The following is a 23,004-nucleotide window of genomic DNA, read 5'->3' on the forward strand; positions in this document are numbered from 1 at the left end:
CTGCTCCTTAATACCTGACTGGAGATTACTGTCTCTGATATACAGTGTTAAAGAATTATAAAGTCAATGGAGTGACTTTAATGGCTGTGTGTGTGTGTGTGTAGCTGGTAATCTGACCCTGAGAGCTTTACAGTGTATCAGTGTATTACACTGCTGGAACACACCGGCCCAGTGATTCTGGCTGCTGATTGGCTCAGTTGATCTTTTCGACTATAAAATGAGGATGGGAATTTATCCATTAAACACTTATGTTACTTTTGGTTTGAAACAAATGTTTATAATGGCGTGAATGAGTGACCTTGCAGAAACTGAACACAATGGTGTATTAAGAATCCTTAGTTGGAAGGAGAGTTGGTAATAATGGCGTCAATCCAGGATGATGTGAGAAATGTAGGAAGTGCCCTCCTTGTAAGAAAAGGGTGAAAATGTGGTACTCATATATTATATAGATGTATTACACACAGAGTGATCTACAGTCATATGAAAAAGTTTGGGCACCCCTATTAATCGTAATCATTTTTAGTTGTAAATATTTGGGTGTTTGCAGCAGCCATTTCAGTTTGATATATCTAATAACTGATGGACACAGTAATATTTCAGGATTGAAATGAGGTTTATTGTACTAACAGAAAATGTGCAATATGCATTAAACCAGAATTTGACCGGTGCAAAAGTATTGGCACCCTTATCATTTTATTGATTTGAATACGCCTAACTACTTTTTACTGACTTACTGAAGCACAACATTGGTTTGTTAACCTCATTGAGCTTTGAACTTCATAACCAGGTGTATCCAATCATGAGAAAAGGTAATTAAGGTGGCCAATTGCAAGTTGTTCTCCTATTTGAATCATGGGCTCATCAAAACAACTCTCAAATGATCTAAAAACAAAGATTGTTCAACATAGTTGTTCAGGGGAAGGATACAAAAAGTTGTCTCAGAGATTTAACCTGTCAGTTTCCACTGCTGCTTGCTGGTGTTACGATAAAAACAAATGGCAACAAAATGTCCTGCATGTATAAATTCATATTATGCACATTTTGATAACAAAAGGGGTGAACAGACTGTGTATCTGTTTATTTACAGTATATAAAACGCTTCCTTCTCGTAGATAAAAGTTTCTCCCGGTGCTGTAATTTCAGATCCATTGTCTCTTGGGCCATTTGTTCTGTAAGCAATGCCGTCTCTGTCTTTAGGCTCATTGTTTAAGAGCCTGTGTCACTCAGGAGTGTTTGGGGACCTTCACCACCAGCTCCATGGGGTCTGTCTGTTTGTTGCCAAAAGCTTGACGGATTATCTCCACAGCGTCCTGATGGGTGATGCCCTGTAAGGAAACTCCATCTACAGACACCAGCTCAAACCCAGCCTGAGAGAGACAGAGAGACAGACAAAAAACATCTATTTTCTGGTCTATGTGTCACCATGTTCTCCTTCTAAATCTAACTCTGTAAAGCTAAGCTAAGTAAACAGAACTGTAATTCTTAAAAAAAAAAGAATAAATATTTTTTTTAAAGTAAAAAAGAGTGCTGGATGTTAATCTACACAGATTTCTCTCCTGAAAACTGTTTAATTGGGTGAATAAAGTGCTTCTGTTTATTTACAGTGAGCTTAGATTTCCAGACTTCAGACCAATCGTCTCCTGGGACATTCGTTCAGTAAGAGATGCTCTCTCTGTCTTTAGGCACTTTAGGTATTCATATTTTTCATTACATACCTTCAGTATGTCATTAGAAGACGCAGCCCCCCCTGGAAAAATCTTCTCGATTTTGACCATCGGCTGCACCCTGGATTCAACACCACCAGAAATACTGATCCCTGGATTTATAGAGAAAAGAAATAGCATTAGTATGTAATAGTCTGTGTTTTTGGGGTCATTATGGACACATCTAAGCAAACACTGGAAATCTACGCTGACTGAAAAATAAACAGAAATGGTTTACTTCCCAAAAAAGGTGAGATATATGTGTAAATATTTTTTTTTTTATAATTATTATCGTTTACCAAAAGCACAGGACTTTGTATGCTAACTTCAGCTGCCCGTTTTCCAGAATCATCTCTATGCTTAAAATAGCCTATATTTACGTTTGAAAATACATAACTAAGTTATGATTTTAATTTTAACAACAATAATCTTACACTCTGTCTGAGCTTTTTATCACATTTTTTTTTTTTTTTTTTACATGACTCCTTTAGTTTTCTGACTGCAGCGGTTGCTGTTGTGTGTGGTTAGTGGTGTTTGTTAGCTCTGTTACTCACTGTACTGTACTCTGTTACTCACTGCAGTTTTTTATTTTATTTTGGACAGAAAATCCGTCCGTAGGGTTCCAAAGGTTAACAATGTTCTGGCTGGAGCTTCTTACCCAGTGATTGCCTGGTCTTGCTGATGCAGACAGTTTTGAGTTCATACTCATACTGGTCCTGATGGTGATTCTGGTGAATGCTCACAGAACCAGAACGCACCACTTTCGTCTGCTTCGGCTCGCTGTGCTCCACAGACGGCTCTATGGAGCTCTGTGATCTCCAGAGTGGACCAAACACCTGAGACAACAGCGGCCTCTTGGGTCGGGGAGTATCCACTACAGTGAAGATCACATCCTGGTCCTTTTCTCCTCTGTTCGCTTTGTTCTCCGAGTGTCCGTTTCTGAAAGGGAACCTCCACCTTTTTGAAGTGGTGTTTTCCGAATGAGGTACGTCTCCGCCCGAGATGACCCCGCCGTTCTCTGAGGCGGGAACGGTGTTCTCGGTCAGGAGCCAGTTGGGGAGTATGGGGGATGTTGTGGAGGGTCTGATGGAGCCTGTGTGGGAGTAGCTGTCCACAGGGATGTCCAGCAGCGGAGAGAAAGCTCCTGAAGTTTCCTGAGCTTCACTGTGTTTCTGAGTCAGACGAAGACGCTCCAGTTCCTGTAACAGCCGGTTCTGTCTGTCTGCCTCCTCAGCCGACCGAAGCTCGAAACGACCCTGCTGATCTGAATCACACACACACACACATATACAACACATTACAGTTTATTTCACACTAGCAACACCATAGCAACCACCACATACACCATAGCAACACTTTAGAATCCACTGGGCAACACCTTAGCAATCTTTTTAGCAACCACCTAGCAACAACATAACCCTCACGGACACCATAACAACACCTTAGCAACCACCTAGCAACACCTTAGGAATCACCTTCGCAACAACATGACCACCACGGATACCATAGCAACTACTTAGAAACTACATAGCAAACCCCACTAATACCATAGCAACACCTTAATATTCATCTAGCAATCGCTTAACAGCACCTTAGCAACTATTAGCAACACCACAGAAACAACATAGCAACCATGGACACCATAGCATCACTTTAGCAACCACTAGGCAACACCTTAGCAACCACCTAGCAACAACATAACAACTACCTCGGACACCATAGCAACCACTGGGCAACACCTTAGCAACCACTTAGCAACACCACAGAAACAATATAGCAACCACTAGGGGTGGGTGATATGGCACAATATTTCAAGGTGAATAATATCGTACACGACATTCAAAAATGATGGCGATGTTATTGCGTACAACACAATATGGCACACTCCTAGCAACCACCATGTATAACATAGCAGCCCCCTACCAACACCCTAGTAACAACATAGCAACCACCACGGATACCATAGCAACACCTTAGCAACCCCCTAGAAACTGCTTAGAAACACCTTATAAACCATCACGGGCACTATAGAAACCTTAGCAAAAACTTAGCAACACCATAGCAACCCCTACAGACACCATAGGGACACCTTAGCAAAAAACTGGGCAATGACTTAGCAACACTATAGCAACCACCTAGCAACTACTTAGAAACTACTTAGCAACCCCCACGGATACCATAGCAACACCTTAGCAACCACCTAGCAACCAGCTAGAAATTACAAAGCATTTAACAAGGATACCACAGCAACACCTTTGCAACCACCTAGCAATAGCTAAGCAACACCTTAGCTACCACCACAGACACCATGGCAACACCATAGCAACCACCAGGCAACACCTTAGCAAACACCTAAGCAACCACCTAGCAACCACTTAGGAACAACTAGAAACTACCACAGCGACAGGTGAGATCAATTTTAGCTGAGCAACCATTTTCTAGTTTCAAACTAATGTGTACATTTTACATCTTTCAGTTATTTAATACTTCATTAAAAATTCTGTCACAAACAAAAAGTAAAAAAAAAAGTTTAAAAAGGTTTTCATAAAAGTTTTATAATAAGAGTTTGGTGAAGTTTCTGGTATATTTGACAAAACGGGTCCTAAGTATTATTTCCCCAATTCCAGATCACATGGGCTGTCCTTTAGACATGACTGTCTTACCTGGTACAGGTGTAATTAGGTGGCGCTTTGGGGCGTGGCCAGCCTTCGGAGAACGAAGAGGGGAAGATCTTCCTACAGCAGAAAGAAAGAAAGAAAGGAGAGAAAGAATTATACACATACAATACAATATTAATACGTAGCCAATTACATAAGTCCCTTATTAATGGGAAATAAATGAGAGTTTTCCCCACTGAATGAATTAAAACGGCCTGAATGTATTTTATCTTCCTGTTTAAAGAAGCTACAATTTACAAATATTTATCGATAACACATTTACCTATTTTAATAATGACCCTGTCTAGACACAACTTCTTGTTCAATATTTATTTTTTTTATCTTACATAGTAAATGAACAGTGAAGTGATCCAGACTTCGAAGGAACACATAAGGAATCATGTAGTTAATTTAAAATAATGTGTTAAACAAACCAAAGTACTCTGTGAAGAAGAATTTAGATGCTCTTATCTGGGGAGCTGTTAACTTGCAGTTTCTGAGGCTGGTAATTTGGATGAAGTTATCCTGTACAACAGAGGAAACTCTTGCTCTTCCTTTCCGGGGCAGTACTGATGAGTGCCAGTTTCATCATTATAAAATTTCTGATGGTCTTTTTGATTACTTATTTTGGTCAAACTTACGAGAACGTCTTTTCAGGATGTCATAGGCCTCTTCTTCAAATGGAGACACCATACTGTTAAACTGCTGGAGGTCATCCTTAGAGACGAGCATTCTGAGGGGGAAAAAGAAACACAAAAAAGTAGTGAATTATTCTTTTATTATTAGAAATGAACTAGATTTTCATTGCAGATGGTACTAAATTGTAAAAGATTTTAAATATTATACTTTACAAACTTCCTTACCTGATCTCTCTCAGTAGCAGGAGTTTCTCTGGTCTGTCCAGGATGGCCAGCAGGGGGAGAACTAGAGTATTCATTGCTCTCTCTTTTGTATACTGCAAACACAATAATGTAAAATAATGCACATTATACCACAGTTAGTTCCGACCCTGCAATGTGATTGGCTGAGGGGTGTTTTATGAGTGACATTATCCGCCGGTAATGCACTGTAACCGAAGCTCTGCATGCATTACTCCTCACATACTGGTAACCTAGCAATGATGCAGCACTTACAAACCAAATACAAACCAAATGCAATGTCATTATACATCACTGGGAGGCGCTGGATCCCATAGATACAGTAAAGAAACGCCATGTCTCCAATAGGCGGTGCAGGCAAAGACGCGGTCCCACAAATAAATAATAAATAAGCCCAGCGATTAAAAATACGCATTATTACACACATTATCAGCCACTAATATCAGGTTAAGGCGTGTTTTTATTAAAATAAAAGCTTTTACACTTAATATAAGGTATTTTAAAACTTTGATAATACTTAAAAAAAATAATAATAATTCGTAACAAAATTATCATTTTATTTTATGTTTTTCTGAAACCAAATGTCAAGGATAAATTATATATATTAGGGAGTTTGCCATATTGCACGGAATAATATCCCCAACATTTTTGAATAAATATCGTGAATGATTTTATACCCTGAAATATTGTACCATTTCACCCACCTCAAATTATCACATCAGGGTTCTACTTTTTTGCTGTTTTTAGCAAAATAAAAATTCATACAGTTCTCATTATTTCCCATTATATATCTACTAGAGACAGATTATATCTGTCCAGTATTATTTATTTTACTTTAATCCTGGATATATGGAGATATTTGAAGTGCATTATTAATATTATTAGGATCATGACGAGATTCTGGATCATTGACTTCTGTTACAAATCTGAAAATTTTTTTGTATTTTTTTTATATTTTTAGGGGTGTGCCATATCATATCATATTGTATGCAATAGTAAAATTACGTTTTCATTTTGCTACAGTAGTGTATTTATGAAATATATATTTCTTATTTGTTGTTTTGTTTTGTTGCATCGCCAAGAGCATCATTATCTACCATGAATACCATGAAATATCGTGATATTATTTTAGGGCCATATCGCCCACCCCTAATACATATATATATATATATATATAGGGGTGGGCGATATGGCCCTAAAATAATATCACAACATTTACAATTGACCATTTTTATACCACTTTCTTTCCAATTTACATAGCCAATTACCCAACCCACTCATTAGGACTCCCCCTATCATTAGTAAGGCATGAAGAATAGTACATGCCTCTTTTGAACTGCTGCTGATGGCAAGCTGCATGACCGGGATTTGAATCAGCGCACCTTAGTCTGCTGGACCACTCAGAGTCGCAAGAGAAATTTTAAATATTAAAATAAACTACTGTCCCCTTAGAAGGACAAATGTTTTTTGCACAAAAAAACACTTCCTTTACAAAGACAAAGTTTATTTTATTATACTTGTTAGGACCTACTAATCCCACACAGCTAGGAGGAATTAAAAATGTACACCAAGCAAAAGTCCAGGTCTCAGGAGGTTAACAGTAAATATATTCAGATTAAGAAAATTGGATAGTTTTTGTTTTTAATGGTGTCTTGTCTTTTTGTTATTCTGTACACACACACATTATTACCCTCCTGCAAATCTCCATCACAACAGCCACGTCCTCCTCCTCCAGCAGCTTCACAGCCATTTCCTCTAGCTGAGTTAGAACATCCAGGTCAGACAGTCCGAGATTTTTCGTACCTGGAAGAAGAAATAGAAAAACAGAGAGAAAGGAAGATTAAAAAACAAAATCAACTCATCTGCCTTTATTATATTATTACATTATACCCAGTGGCGCAAAAAGGGAGTATGCAGCCTATACAACGCATATGGGCACTGCACTAGAGGGGGCGCCAAATCAAAGCCCCTAATAAATGTCCTCTCCGGAGAAACAGCCAATCAGCTTGCTGGTTTGCGGAGCGCGGTGGGAAAGTAATGACAGGACGCTGACGATTTTAAAACGTATCCCCCCCCCCCATGCTGATGATTTTAAAACGTATCTCCCTCCCCCCGCTGATGACTTTAAAACGTATCCCCCCCCCCCATGCTGATGATTTTAAAACGTATCCCCCCCCCCATGCTGATGATTTTAAAACGTATCTCCCTCCCCCCGCTGATGACTTTAAAACGTATCTCTCGACCCCCCCCCCCCCCCCCCGGTGATTTTATAACGTATCTCCTCCCCCACCGCGGCCGATTTTAAAACTTATCCTGCCCCCAACGCTGATGATTTTAAAACATATCCCCCCCGACGTTTTTAAAATGTTTCTCTCCCCACCCCCCACATGATGATTTTAATACGTATCTCGATACTACGTTTGCATACAACCCAAAAAGTATGTAGTTGCGCCCCTGATTATACCTTACTGTATTTATACTAAGGGAAAAATTAATCAAAGACTGATTTAAATGGACTAAAAACACTATACACTATTAAATATTTCCAAATCTGTGAGGACACCCATAAAAAAAGCAGCTAGATTTAGGTCTTATGAAAAGTATAACAAAATAAGTGGGAATTAGGATCACATTAGGAGATTTGGGGATGCACCTGTGCTGACACTTCACTGTCAAGATAGCAATGAGCATCTGACTGTTGACATCTGTAGATGACTGCTGTCTAGGTTGTATTCAGTCAATGGTGCACCTGTGTTTTCTGTTGCCAAGATAGCAATAAAATCAGTGTAGATATATATTAAAAAGTACTGTTGCTACTTAAACGATGCAGGAGGAAGGAGTGAAAATAGACTGTTGGTCCTTGCGCTGGGGGTAAGCTAGAGCCGAAATTCTCTACTAGATGATGTGCTCTACAGTTTACTGTTCAGTAAACAGCGTTACCACGTTCAGTCTCTGATCTGGATGGAGATTTGGACGAGTCTCTTCTCCGGCGTAATCCAAATAAAGTCCTGGAGCGCTGTACTGGACTCCTGCATCCTTCTCTGTTCTCCTTCTGCTTCTTCTTCTTCTGTCTCTTCTGCTCCTCTTCTGTGGGAGAGAGAATGAGCTTGTTCATACCTGGAATTAACATGTGTTTTATATCTGAACAGTATTTAGATATAGATTGACCACATGCTGTTTACCGTAATTTTAAGACTATAAGGATTATGAGGCACACACTGAAAAAAATGATGCGGAAAATTAACTTAGAGTTTCGCAACTTTCTGCATTTCCTTTTTTTTTTAAGTAAATTTAATTTCAGATAAATTTAAGTAACTTCAACTCGGTTTCAAGACTTAAATGTTACATAGAGTAAATAAGTGAACTGAACTTCAGTCAATCCTTTCTTTTAGTAAATTTTACTTCATTTTTTGCATACAATATAACCTAATTACAATTACTTAATTTATACAATATTATTATATATAATTTTTGTTAAAACACACATTCAAATATTTACATAATCTCAAAGATTTATTTTGTAAACAGACCAAGTCTCACTGTCTCAACACATGGTTTGCTTTTAATACATTGTTTTTAGTTTACTAGTATAAATAATGTATTACAGGCCATCCATGTGTTGAGAGCATAGACTGTGTATAGCTGGACAGAGCATCGTCTCTCAAAAGTGAAGACACCACAGGTGTGGTTATTGTAAAAGGGCTGGTTATGGGTGGGACCAATAACAGACCGTCAGCTTCGCTCCGCCCCGCTCTGCAGCCTGTGACCTCGAGGCAGCCCTCAGGGGCGGGGTTATTTAAATGAGTAGGCTGTCTCTCCACAGTCTTTCTCCCTCCTCTGGTCTCTACTGCGCAGAATCGGGTGTCAGGATCGCCAACATGGCGGAAGATTTTGGCTTCATTTTCATTGAACGGATGGGAACGGAGACACGGCGTCCATCTTTTTTTACAGTCTCTGGTTGAGACAGTGTAATATGTGTGTTTTAACTAAAAATATTTACATTTCAGGAATTATAATATATTATGTATCATAAATTATTTGAGTAGTAATAGTCAAACAAGTGCTAGATGTTAATCTATACAGATTTCTCTCCTGGAGAGTAAAGGGTGAGTAAAGCGCTTCTGTTTATTAACAGTAAGCTTAGAGTATATATTTTACCAATATTTTGTCTGAGGGGGAGTTTTTAGTGAAGTTTCTCCAGCACTAAGGCTGCGTGCAGCAGCTTTAGCATTAGCCGTTAACCACAGCTTTAGTGGGACATAAATGCCACCTGATAGCACTAGACTGAGGAACCCTGAGTGTTTCAGTAATCCAGGGCTCTATCAGCTAGCTGTTCATCCCATATATCTTATCATAACACAGCAAACGCGCAGACTACAGTCCAATATACTCACCTCTGAACGGTGAAAGAGCTAGTGCTTAGCGCTGTGGTTAGCGGCTAATGCTAATGCTGCTGCACCCAGCCTTAGTGCTGGAGAAACTTTACTAAAAACTCACCTTTATAATACTGTACTACAGTGGAGTGGCATTACTGCTTCTTAATATCTGACTGGTAGAATTCATACATAAGGGGCATTGAACATTTTTGGGGAAAATTAAAAGATTTTAAGTGCACCTTATAGTCTGAAAAATATGGTTCACTTGTAATTAAAACGCATGCAAATTCTCTGACCCGTCATTTGACTCTGTGTCCTGCGGATAGGTGGACTTGGCCTGCTTAAAGCCATCAGGACCGAAGTTTTTCTCCCCTCTTTCTTCTCCTCTCCTGCTTCTCCTCCTCCTTCTTCTCCACCTCTATCCTCTCCTCCCTCGTTCCGGATAGCCGAGTCCTGCAGCAGCTCTACTGGTCCTCGGCTCAGGCTGGTTTCCATCTGCTCAGTGTGGAAACTGCTCTCAGCCGGGTCCAGGGAGAACTGGACCTCGGTGAAGCTGGACATGTCACTCATTAGGGCTCCGAAGGGCTGGCAGAGGGGCAGCGTGGCCTGGGAGAGCCCGGCGATGGAGCTGAGGGGCGTGCCAGAGGACAGAGAGGAGGTGGACGAGTGCGAGTCGGACCCCTGAGAGGAGGAGTGGACCATTCTACTGTTCCCTGAGAGAGAGAGAGGGACAGAAATGCAGAATCATCAGAATAAAAAAAAACAACAACAGAATTTTTACAAAATCATAAATAAAATCACAAAAAGTTAGCACTTTGAAGTGAAAGTGCTCTTTGAAGAGCTCTGTCTTCAGGAGTTTATTAAAGATAGTGAGAGATTCTCCTGATCTGGTAGTAGAAGGTAGTTAGTTAGAGGTGTTAGGAGAGTAAGAGCTCTTTGAAGAGCTCTGTCTTCAGGAGTTTATTAAAGATAGTGAGAGATTCTCCTGATCTGGTAGTAGAAGGTAGTTAGTTAGAGGTGTTAGGAGAGTAAGTGCTCTTTGAAGAGCTCTGTCTTCAGGAGTTTATTAAAGATAGTGAGAGATTCTCCTGATCTGGTAGTGGAAGGTAGTTAGTTAGAGGTGTTAGGAGAGTAAGTGCTCTTTGAAGAGCTCTGTCTTCAGGAGTTTATTATTAAAGATAGTGAGAGATTCTCCTGATCTGGTAGTAGAAGGTAGTTAGTTAGAGGTGTTAGGAGAGTAAGTGCTCTTTGAAGAGCTCTGTCTTCAGGAAGGAGCTGTTCTCTCATCACCTTGTAGGCGATTGTAAGAGCTTTGAATTTGATGCGAACATCAACTGGTAGCCAATGGAGCTCATATTTACTAGTACATCTCAAAAAATGTGACTATCATTGAAAAGTTAATTTATTTCAGTAACCCAATTGGTACTTTTGGCAGTGTGGGCAATGTGCCAAGTTCTGCTGGAAAATGAAATCCCCATCTTTAAAAAAAAGTGCCACAATCATCAACAATAAAGAAATCAACGCTTAAAATAGATCACATAATATATAAGTTTTACATTTCGAACTGAATTACTGAAAAAAAGTAACTTTTCAATGATATACAAATTTTTTGAGATGCACCATTATTTCACTATTATTTAATTGCAGTCAAGTTATTTTTGGTAAAGGGGTGTGTCAGTACCATTCTGTGATTCATTAATCGCAGCATTAATGCAGCAGAGAATGTGTGGAGAATTTTAAAACAAAAAATGCAACAATACATCTATTGTACTGACATGACTACTGTCGCACATCTTAAAATGTGTTCACTTGGGCGCCGAGTGGTCCAGTGGTCTAAAGCGCTGCCACTATGAGCAGGAGGTTGCAGGTTTGAACTCCCGCTCATGCAGCTTTGCCATCAAGCTGCCGGCGCTCAGAGGGAGCAAAATTGGCCCTGTTCTCTCTGGGTGGGTAGATGGCGCTCTCTCCCCACATCACTCCTATGGTGATGTCTGCAGCACAGGGCATCTGTGAGCTGATGTATCAGAACCGAGTCGCTGCGCTTTCCTCCGAGCACGCTGGCTGCATCAGCAGCAGCTCGAAAAGAAGCGGTGGCTGACTTCACATGTATCGGAGGAAGCATGTGTTAGTCTTCACTCTCCTGGTGTGTTGGGGCATCACTAGTGATAGGGGAGTCCTAATGAGTGGGTTGGGTAATTGGCCGTGTAAATTGGGGAGAAAATGGGAAAAATTAGAAAAAAAAAAAATGTGTTCGCAGTAATAATGAGACCAAATTGTCAGCAAAAGCCAGGCAGGGAGACGTGGAGGCGGACGTAAGTACAGGTAAGGGAAAATGTATTAAATAAATAACAAATAAACAAATAAACGAATAAACAAATAACCAAAGAAACAAGTAAACACAAAACAAAGAAATAAACCAAAACAAACAAGGGGTAAACGATAACATACAACAGGGAGGCTAACAAAGAAACAAACAAGTAACTAAAAATAATACAAAACTAAACACGGCAAGGGAGTAAACTAGTAAATTAACAGGGAACTATAAACAACGAAATAAACAAGAAAATAAACACTAAACTAGGAATAAAACATGGAACAAGAAACTAGGGCAACGAGAAATGCAATGAGAAACAGAGAAACGCTGAGAGACAAACGACAGGAGTTTGTGCAAAGACCGACGAGAACAAAGTGGCACAGGGGAATTATATATATATACACAGGAAGTGGAAACACCTGGGGCTAGGGGGCGGAGCTACAAATAGACACAGGTGGAAAAGTACTGAGACAGAACACAGGGGCACAGGTCAAGTGGGACACACACAGGCATGAGGACAGACAGGAAACAGGGCCAGGACATGACACAAATAGAACCTGAAACACATCATTGCTTAAATTATCATGTTAGAATTATCATAGAATTAAATTTAACTTAATGGTGGGCAATTTGCTGAAATTATCGTCCTGCTTCTCTAACTCCAATGGTGCCCCCATTTCAAAGCCTGTCAATTGGGCAAAATGGATTTTTTTAAATGCATTGTAGAGGCATATCTAGAATCTCTCACCAGGAGGTACACTACCCAAAAGTAGCCTCAGAGAGTCTTTTTTTTATTGGGCAAATGGGGAAGCACTTTTACACCCTCTTTTGGTCTAAAACACACCCAGGATTTATTAAGACAATTAGTCCATGCCTTTTGCATGTTTCAAGTTGTGCAAGGTGTACTTTTCCCATCGTTATGACAGCAAAGACACATTGACACGCTCTAAATCAAGCAGCACGGTGCACAGTCGACGGCTCACCTACAGATAAAATAGATAAAGCTAAAGATAAAACAGATAAAACACTAAAATAGGGCACCAGGTGTCTAATCAGACCACGTCTGTGATCATTTACATACCTGCTTAAGATAGAAGCGCATTAACTTTTTCAGCAATCCAGGAAATTTCTTATGTAATGAGTATATTATTATAATTCCTAGAAAGTTCAGTTTTTTATCAAAACTCAGGAATTCACACTCAGGATCTACAATTACAATTTTCTTACGTTTGTCCGTCCAGGTGTATTCTGCCACCATCTCCTGATAGGCTGGGTATCTCCCCGCCTCCTGAGAATCAAACAAAACACATTATTATTAAATGTTATTCTGTAAATTCAGATATATCTAACATGCATTCTAAACCCAAACATATTAACATATTGGTTTTACTAGTCTGTATTGTCCTGCAATTAATGTTTATACAGTTTTGCATGGTGTTGTGCATTAATTCAGGTAAGTTCTAGACTTTTTTTACCAAATAATTATGCTTTTGTACTGACTTTTAATGACCTGATTAAAACATATAATTTATAATTTTAAAAATATGCAGTTTTCTGGTTAGCAGTTTGTCACACATACTTTATCAATTATTTTTGACTATATGTTTATCAAAAAAGCTGAACAGAGCTCACACAGCAGGTCCAAATACGATTTTTTACTTTTGATTCTAATCTTGTTGTTCAGACTATTTTAATACATTTTTGGACTATAAGGCGTACTTAAAATCCTTTAATCTTCCCAAAAATCGACAGAGCTCCCTATAATCCAGTGCTCCTTATGTATGAATTCTACCAGTCAGGTATTTAGCAGCAGTAAAGTCACTCCGCTGAAGTACATTATAGTTATAAGGGTGAGTTTTCTTTCAGTGAAGTTTCTCCAGCACTAAGGCTGGGTGCAGCAGCATTAGCATTAGCTGCTAACCACAGCGCTAGCTCTTTTTCCATTCAGAGGCGAGTATATTGGACTGTAGTCTGCGTGTTTACCATGCCTTTACAGGGTATGGGTTTATGCTCCTTTATAATTCACTCGTTAAAGCATTTTTTTTAGCATTTAATACTAAAAATGAAAAGAATGGAGACTGTGTACACTGTGTATAACCGCGCTATATAACAGTTAATTAGCATTATACAGACAGAGCGCAGTGAGTTCATAGTTCAGAGCTAAACGAGTCTGCAGAATCACATCTGATCCTACAGCGCTGTAAATAATGCACACAGTGCCAGGCTCACACACTCTCACACACACACACACCCACACACACACAGCACAAAGTCCTATACAGAGGATCTAGAGTAGCACATTACACCCATAGAGCAGCTGCTGCTTTAGCTTATCATCATTATCTGGGTGTAAGGAGAGTGTGCCTGGCTGGCAGTGGAGGAGAAGTGTGTGTGTGTGTGTGTGTGTGTGTGTGTGTGTGTCTCATTCAATGCTTCAATGTAAATTCTCCAGTGTTTTAAACCAGCACTGCTGATTAAAACTAAAGGCCCTATTATACTGAATGAGAAGATATATTGTGTAGGGCTAGTAATACATCTATGTGGATGGATGGGTGTGTATGTATGTATATACAGGTGTTGGACAACACCTGGTTTTAGACCTGAAACACCTGGTTTTAGACCACAATAATTTATTGTGATACAATCCGGGTTAGCACCCGAACATTCCTCTTACAGCGTCCACAGTTAATCCTGTTGGATGTGGTTGGTCTTTCTTGGTGGTATGCTGACATTACCCTGGATACCGTGGCTCTTGATGCATCACAAAGACTTGCTGTCTTTGTCACACAACTCTGGTATGTCTTCCATAATGTCCCGTTAAGAGGCAGGTGAGCTCTGACTTTGGCGCGTTTGTATCTTAACAGTGCGGCGCTTTTGTGCAGATACTGATCTGCTGGTTTACACGGTGAAGATACACTAGAAGCTCATTTAAGGAAACAGTAATCTTATTTTATTCTTTATTCTGTTTATTGCTGAGTTAAAAATTGGATTTGCGCAGTGTTTGAATTTTAAACTGTATTTTTTTTTATTTAGGCTTTTAATTTAGTGGTGAAAAAGTGGAATTTAAATGAAGACCTAGGTTGTAATATAAAACTTGTGAACTGTGCGTAGAAGTGGGTTAAAGTATTGGAGCTCACCTTAATAGTCAACAATACATGTGATTGGCTTTTCAGGACTTCCACTGCTCGGCTGTGAGTGACATCCTCAAAGCTCACCCCATTGGCTGACAGAATCTGATCGCCCATCTTAATCCCGCCCTGCTCCGCCAGCCCTCCTGGATCCAGCCTGCAGAAAAACAAACAAACAAACAAACAAATATATAGGATATGTCTGTCTCTGATGCATAGTAACACATATAGTAACACATATATATATATATATATATATATATATATAACAATTTTAAATCATATTATTAATAGAGCTGTCAATGTTAAAGCATTGACCCCAATTTGTGGTGAGAACGTGATCTGTTCTCAATCTGACCCAGCTATCAAATACACAGGGGTTGGACAATGAAACTGAAACACCTGTCATTTTAGTGTGGGAGGTTTCATGGTTAAATTGGAGCAGCCTGGCGGCAAATCTTCAATAATTGCACATTGCACCAGTAAGAGCAGAGTGTAAAGGTTTAATTAGCAGGGTAAGAGCACAGTTCTGCTCTAAATATTGCAATGCACACTATAACATTATGGGTGACATACCAGAGTTCAAAAGAGGACAAATTGTTGGTGCAGGTCTTGCTGGAGCATCTGTGACCAAGACAGCAAGTCTTTGTGATGCATCAAGAGCCACGGTATCCAGGGTAATGTCAGCATACCACCAAGAATGACCAACCACATCCAACAGGATTAACTGTGGACGCTGTAAGAGGAAGCTGTCTGAAAGGGATGTTCGGGTGCTAACCCGGATTGTATCCAAAAAACATAAAACCACGGCTGATCAAATCACGCAGAATTCAATGTGCACCTCAACTCTCCTGTTTCCACCAGAACTGTCCCTCACCACAATAAATTATTGTGCTCTAAAACCAGGAGTTTCATTGTCAGTTTCATTGTCCAACCCCTGTGTATTAGCCAGATAATATACTGCTATGATTAAACTCTGTCTCTGCTGCTGCTCCATGCTGTTTACACACTAAGAGCGCAATATGTGCAGCGTTCACTGCTCACATCTGCGCTGCACGTCCCATTAAAAACACTGTTTGCAAGTATTAATTTTCATGTTCTGTGTTAAAGCAGCTTAACACTGCACTACAGATATAGATATACAGAAATACTGAATCTTCTCACTATATTTATTTTTTCACTCCCGCACGAGACAGCTCTGACCAATCAGAGGAGACGATGTGCTTGTGTGGTTTATTGGTGAAGCATTTTAGTGTGTTTAGGTTTTTATGCCTGTGTGAAACCAAACCAAACAGAGGGAGAAACACACCAAATGAATAAACTCATCAACTGATCCGGATCATAGAAACTAGAAACTTTAACAACTACAGGTGTGAAAATAGTCTTTTATACTCAGCAAATTATAAAGTTTTAATTCAAAAATCCTTACAAACAAGCTGAGATGTTTATAATAAAGTAAAAAAAAAAAAAAAAGGTTTCCTCTATACAATTTATCATGCATTCTTTATTCCAGTGCCTCACGTCCAGGGCTGTATCTTTATCTCCCCTCAAACATACATAACAAGTATATGCTAGTATTTTAATTAACACCACTAATATAAATACAGTATAATTGCATTTTACATTTCTTACATTCATTCTTTTATTTCATTTAAATATCCACTAAAAAACGTGTAGCATCTTAAGAACAAAAAGTGTGATTAATCTCAGATAATCACAGGTAAAAAAAAATTACAGATCAATTTCCATAAGCCTTTTTCCTCATGTTTGAATGGCAGATCTTCCCCTTACTTTGAGACGTAGATGCCCAGGCCGTACTCGGTGCCTCCGCGGATGTTGAGACCGAGGTAGGGTTGAGAGAGCGATGTCTGCAGATGAACCGAGCGACACAGAGCTCCGTCTGAACGACTGCCTGAGAGAGACGCTTCACCTTCATCCACCACCATCCTCCTGTGGATCAGATCTACCCTAAACACACACACACACACACACAAATATATAAAAAAATATATAATTTGATCAGATTTAGCCTCAGGTTAGCTTTAGCTTTTATTTAGAAATTGGATTGAACTGTTAAGTTCAGAGGGTAGATTATTTTTATATATAGTGAAATATGAATTATACCACAGTTAGCACCGACCCTGCAATGCAATTGGCCAAGACGCGTTCTATGAGTGCCATTATCAGCCGGTAATGCACCGTAACCGAAGCTCTCCATGTATCACTCCTAACCTAGCATTGATGCAGCACTTACAAGCCAAACAGCGCAGCTACAAACAGAGCAGCAACTATTTTAACTCGCGGAGTGTTTGTAACCAAACACATCCTATTTTCCCATTCTCTTTAACTCAAAATCTTTCAATAAACAGTGATAATGGAACTGTGGAATAATAATCGCAATAATAAACTCGAGCTTCGTGCTATAACATGTAATTATGTATTAATAGTGCCAATAATAAATGTTATAGAACTCCCTCTTGTGTATTACTGCTTAATTAAATCTGATAACAAACTCTTAGTTCTCTTAGTTAACAAAGCTCACACTATTGCACTATTATGTTTGCCTCCCTCTTAAACATACCAGCATTTATTTATTTTTTTTAAATTGTTGCAATGCATACAATTACTTTTTTTAAGCAACACCACTAATTATAAATAAAATTCCATTTTGACAATCATACATTCATTCTTTTATTTACAATTAAATATCCATTATTAAAAGCTTCAGTCTTAAGAAGAAGAAATGTAATATTGCTGCAATTAATCAAATAAAAAAAAAATTGACTCTAATGCACCACAAATATACATACAATACCAGTCAAATGTTTGGACACACCTTCTCATTTAATGTTTTTATTTATTATTTTTCTTACATAGTAAATGAATAGTGAAGTGATCCAGACTATGAAGGAACACATACGGAATGGTGTACCACACGTTTTGGATTATAAGGCGCATTAAGCGACACTAGTAAAGATGTCTACATCAAGTAAGCAAGGGTGTCGCCATGTTTCCCTTCTAATGGGGAATGAGGAAAACTGTTTATTTGGGTGAGCAAAGTGCTTTCGTTTATTTACAGTAATCTTAGATTTCCAATATGTTGTCTAAGAGTGAGTTTTCAGTAAAGTTTCTCCAGCACTAAGGCTAGGTGCAGCAGCATTAGCATTAGCCGCTAAATGCAGTGCCAGTGGGACATAAATGCCACCCTGCACTTGAGGAGTCCTTAAAATGCAAAAAATGTTAAAATAATGAAAAACTTGGAATTTAAGGCATGTACAGACCTTTAACTGGTACTGTCTACACACATATATAGCCATTTTACTAAAAACCAGATGACTATAGATGAGTTAGATGAATAGTTTGTTAATTTAGTGTGTGCTGCTCACCAGGTGGTTTTCTCACTGGAGTATCGAACCCCTGGAACCCATCCCACTCTCTGGAGAACCAACCGGAGCCAGCGGTGACCCATCAGGACCTTCACTGCACTGTCCATACTGATGTTCTCCAGACTGATCCCGTTCACCTCCAGCAGCTTATCACCCACACACAGACCAGCCTGTTCTACACACACACACACACACACACACACACACATATACAATTCAGGTTTCAGAAAATACTATAGCACCTTCTGTCTGAACCCACCTGTCATCTGCAGTGTTGGGAAGTAACGGATTACATGTAACGGCGTTACGTAATCAGATTACAAATTATAAGTAACTGTAATCCGTTACAGTTACTGCTTCAATAAATGGTAATCAGATTACAGTTACTCTGCTAAAATTAAAGGATTACATTGCGGTACTTTCCTATTTTTTTGCTCTTCCAACACTGACAAAACGCAAATAACATTTTGCGGTGAATCGCTCTGATATGAAAGGGAACTGTCTGCCCCTTCTCCCATCTCGCTGCGCACACACACACACACACACAGGGAGGAGGGGCAGACAGCGGCTCCGCACACACAACGAGACGAAATTAATTGACATTTTGGTCAACGAATAAAAACGAGACGAAAATGTTTGGCAGGGACGAAATCCAATCAGAACTGATTTAGTTCTGTGAAAGGTAGTGACCAGTTAGGAAGAGATCCAATCACTGCTACTTTAGCGAAGGTGGAGAGGCGGGACAAGCGGGGTACTCATCCAATCAGTACCTGTTTTTCCTGCAGTAGTGCTGCACGCTCAGTTACAAACCCGGGAATTAACCTGTCGATACTTACGGAGCTCGACTGGAAGTTAACTCGACAGTGTTCAGCAAGGAGAGAGAGAGAGGGGCGATATATTTCTCCTTTGACGTCGCAAAAAACAAGATAACGTGTAAACCGTGTGGAGCGACTCCATCTCCGGTAAAAACACCACTAATCTTTCAGCTTCTGCAGACCAGAGTCCCACAGATCTCCATGCAGAGATCCGCGTTTTAATGCTGATGTTATTTCATGAGCTGATGGGGTGTTTAACTCGGCAGTGCACTAAAACACAGAACTGATACAGAACTCACTCATTAAGATCAGATCATCTGTTTAGTCTCACACTGGGAAAGATATAGCTAGTGTTAAAGCAGGAACCGGTCAGAAAGGAACTCAATAATATAACCAAAATAAAACAATAAAATAAGTGAATCTATGAACCTAAAAGTCTGTGTAAAGTTCCTTACAGCACTTTCTCATAAGTTTCTCACTTTAACTCATGAAGTCTCTCTGTACATCCTGAGAGCATCTCTACAGGACAGTGTGTGAAGGTGTGTTTTTGATCTCATTTATAGACTGTAGCTCCAGTAGGTGTGCTGGGTTACTGCTGGAGATAAAACTAGATCCTTTAAAAGCTGTTTTTGCATCTACAGCTCTGTTCAAACTATAATTTAACTATTCAGTTGTTTTATGACCTGATTTCTAGAGCAAAATTTTAAATGTAAAATATATATAGTCACCTATAATAATAATAATAATAATAATATACATTAAATCATATATAAATATATTTCACATTCAAACATTAACAATATTACTCAATTGGTTATTAAACGTTTCATTTCGTATACGTGTAGAGTTAATAATTCAAGGAAACTAATGAAAAAAGCATTTACATTTACACCCTTTACATTTTAGTCGACTAAATTTACTGTAATTTTAGTAGACTATATTCTTATGACATTAAGTCGACTAAAACTAAGTCGACTAAATTACTGAATTGTGACTAAAACTAAATGCTATTTTCGTCACAAAACTATGACTAAGACTAAATCCAAATTTGTTGTCAAAATTAACACTGGTGGCAAACCTGCAAGTAGATAGCTTACAGTTGTTGTTACATTGTTTGGTTTTAAATTGTTTTATCATCAATTTATAGAAGTGTTTCATAAAATTGTTTGATGAAATGGTTTCATAAGTATTTTTATAGAGTGATTGAAAAGGCTGTTTTATTTGTTTATCTATTTGTTAACTGGAAAGAAAAATAAAAGAATAATATGCAATATGTGGTTGCTACATTCATTCAGGCTTAAAAAAATGACAATATTGTAAGTAATCCAAAGTAATCAGATTACGTTACTCATTTGAAGTAATGTAACTGATTACGTTACAAATTACATTTTGAGTGATGTAATCAGTAATCTGTAAGGGATTACATTTTAAAAGTAACCTTCCCAACACTGGTCATCTGTCATGAACTGCTGTGGGTTTCCCTGGTCTACCTGTTTGACATTTTTAGCTAGTTACCTGGTACACCAGTGACGACTTTCTACTTTAGAACATTATAAACGGTTGTACTGGCTATGGCCAACATTTTTGCTTTAATCACTGATGACTGACTCTTCTCTCAGCTTCACAATTGCTTGTTTTTCACCCATAGACAGCTCTCTGGTTTTCATACTGATTTACTTCTCTAACTATAAATGCACAGTCTGCACAGATAAAACTCAAATCTGAATCTGAGTGTAGACATTTAGCACTATCTATTGTTTAAATAATTAATGTACAGTATCAGGACAGGTCTACAAAACAGACCTGACATGATATTTACTAGACTGTGTATCAGATCCAGATGTAAATATCTAGACATAAATCTAAAAGGTTAATATTTAGTCTCATATTCATCTTTTAATGTCAAACCCAAATGTTTTTTAGCCTACAGCAGAAATAACACACACACAAATCAAACACAAACACACAAGCTTACCTGCAGCACTATTTGGCTCCACCTTGCTGATGAAGATGTTCAGACCGTGTTCTGCTCCTCCTCGAACACTGAAGCCCAAACGACCATCGAGTGTCTGATCTACTGTTACTGTCAACCTTTCACTGTCCATATCATCCCCTACACACACACACACACACACACATATACCAAAAACTGTAACAGATCCAATATGTATTACTGTATTTTTCGGACCATAAGGTGCACCGGATTAGAAAGCGCATTAAGCGACACTAGTAAGGATGCTACATCGAAGTCAGCAAGGATGTCACCATGTACCCCTTCTAATGGGGAAGCTGGAGGAAGAGCCTAATAAACAAAACTGTAATTCTTAGAAAAAAAAACATTTCTTTCAAAGTTAAAGGAGAGCTGGATGTTAATCTACACAGATTTCTCTCTTGAAAACTGTTTGTTTGGGTGATTAAAGCACTTCTGTTTATTTACAGTAAACTTAGATTTCCAATATTTTTTATCTAACGGTGAGTTTTCAGTGAAGATTCTCCAGCACTAAGGCTGGGTGCAGCAGCATTAGCATTAGCTGCTAACCGCAGCACTAGGGGGATGTAAATGCCACCCGATAGCGCTAGACGAAGAAAACCTGAGTGCTCCGGGAACACAGTGTGCTTGCTATCAGCTAGCGGTTCGTCCCATGTAGCTTGTTTTAACATGGGAAACATGCAGACTACGGTCCAATATACTCACCTCTGAACAGCTAATGCTAATGCTAATGCTGCTGCACCTAGCCTTAGTGCTGGAGAAACTTCACTCAAAACTCACCCTTAGAAAAATTATTGGAAATCTACCGTATATCACAGAACAACAAAAATATTGCAAAATATAGCTGATAGTATAGTGTGCACAATTTCTGTAATAAGGACCATCGCCATGGCCCTGAGCACTGGAGATACAAACACATGATATTATAAATAATGATAATTTAGTAAGAATGTACCCACAAACAAACTCACCCTCTGTCATGGAGTTCCCCCAGGATGGTCTGGTGGATTTTGGAGAGAGGGATCTGTTCCTCTGGCGACTGGTTCGAGGGGTGGCTGGTGATCCCTGGCGTTTAATAGACCCCATGGTGTGTGAGTGTGTGTGTGTGTGTGTGTGGGTCAGTGCACGGTCCAATGATGGACTCCCCTCACATCTTCACCCACAGCTTCCCCCATCACCTGTAGATCTGATACAGGCTGAGCTCAGTCCTAAAATACAAATACATAGAAAATTTAGTTATGTACAGTAGTGTAGAGTAGTGTGCTATATTATCATCACACACATCAATGGCATGAAACAGAACTAGGGACAACTTAGTAAGTATTTTTTAGGTATCTGCAGATTCTGATATGCAAGTTCTGATATGATACTTTGGCAATGCAGTCAAAAAAAAACATCTTTTTTTTTCATTTAATTACAACCACTTAGAAACTACAAAGCTACAAAGATACCATAGCAGTATCTTAGCAACCACCTAGGAACTGCATATCAACCACTTAGCAACAACATAGCAGCCACTTTTCTAGTTTTTAAATGTTTTGTTGCATCAGAGCTGTTGTCCATCAGACTAGACCATGAACCAGCCAATGAACAAGCTTATACACCAATAAAACAGTAAGTTAGCCCCGCCCACAGCACTGGAAACGCAGTAGTACTAGAACCTTTGAGGCAAAGTGACAGCTAATTTTTTTTACTAATTTAATTTGATTTAGAACAATTTTTAATCATGTTTTTACTGTTTAAGGATGGTTTAAGAA

At 39.0% G+C, this 23,004-nt stretch overlaps 1 protein-coding gene across 1 annotated transcript; it reads right to left on the bottom strand.

Annotated features, from left to right (window-relative positions):
• Positions 1 to 477: 477 nt before the first annotated feature.
• On the bottom strand, positions 478 to 22,451 carry pdzd7b (PDZ domain containing 7b). The gene is made up of 15 exons (XM_022670303.2): positions 22,219 to 22,451; positions 21,233 to 21,370; positions 18,443 to 18,617; positions 16,848 to 17,024; positions 15,066 to 15,213; positions 13,156 to 13,216; positions 9,911 to 10,327; positions 8,179 to 8,325; positions 6,929 to 7,041; positions 5,224 to 5,315; positions 5,002 to 5,093; positions 4,367 to 4,438; positions 2,362 to 2,967; positions 1,716 to 1,816; positions 478 to 1,367 (listed from the first exon to the last, which is right to left on the bottom strand). The coding sequence occupies exons 1-15, from the start codon at positions 22,331 to 22,333 to the stop codon at positions 1,224 to 1,226; spliced, it is 2,598 nt and encodes an 865-aa protein (XP_022526024.2). The 5' UTR covers positions 22,334 to 22,451; the 3' UTR covers positions 478 to 1,223.
• Between the last annotated feature and the right edge of the window lie 553 nt (positions 22,452 to 23,004).

This window comes from Astyanax mexicanus, chromosome 15 (genome assembly GCF_023375975.1).
Source record: "Astyanax mexicanus isolate ESR-SI-001 chromosome 15, AstMex3_surface, whole genome shotgun sequence".
Taxonomy (NCBI): Eukaryota; Metazoa; Chordata; class Actinopteri; order Characiformes; family Acestrorhamphidae; genus Astyanax; species Astyanax mexicanus.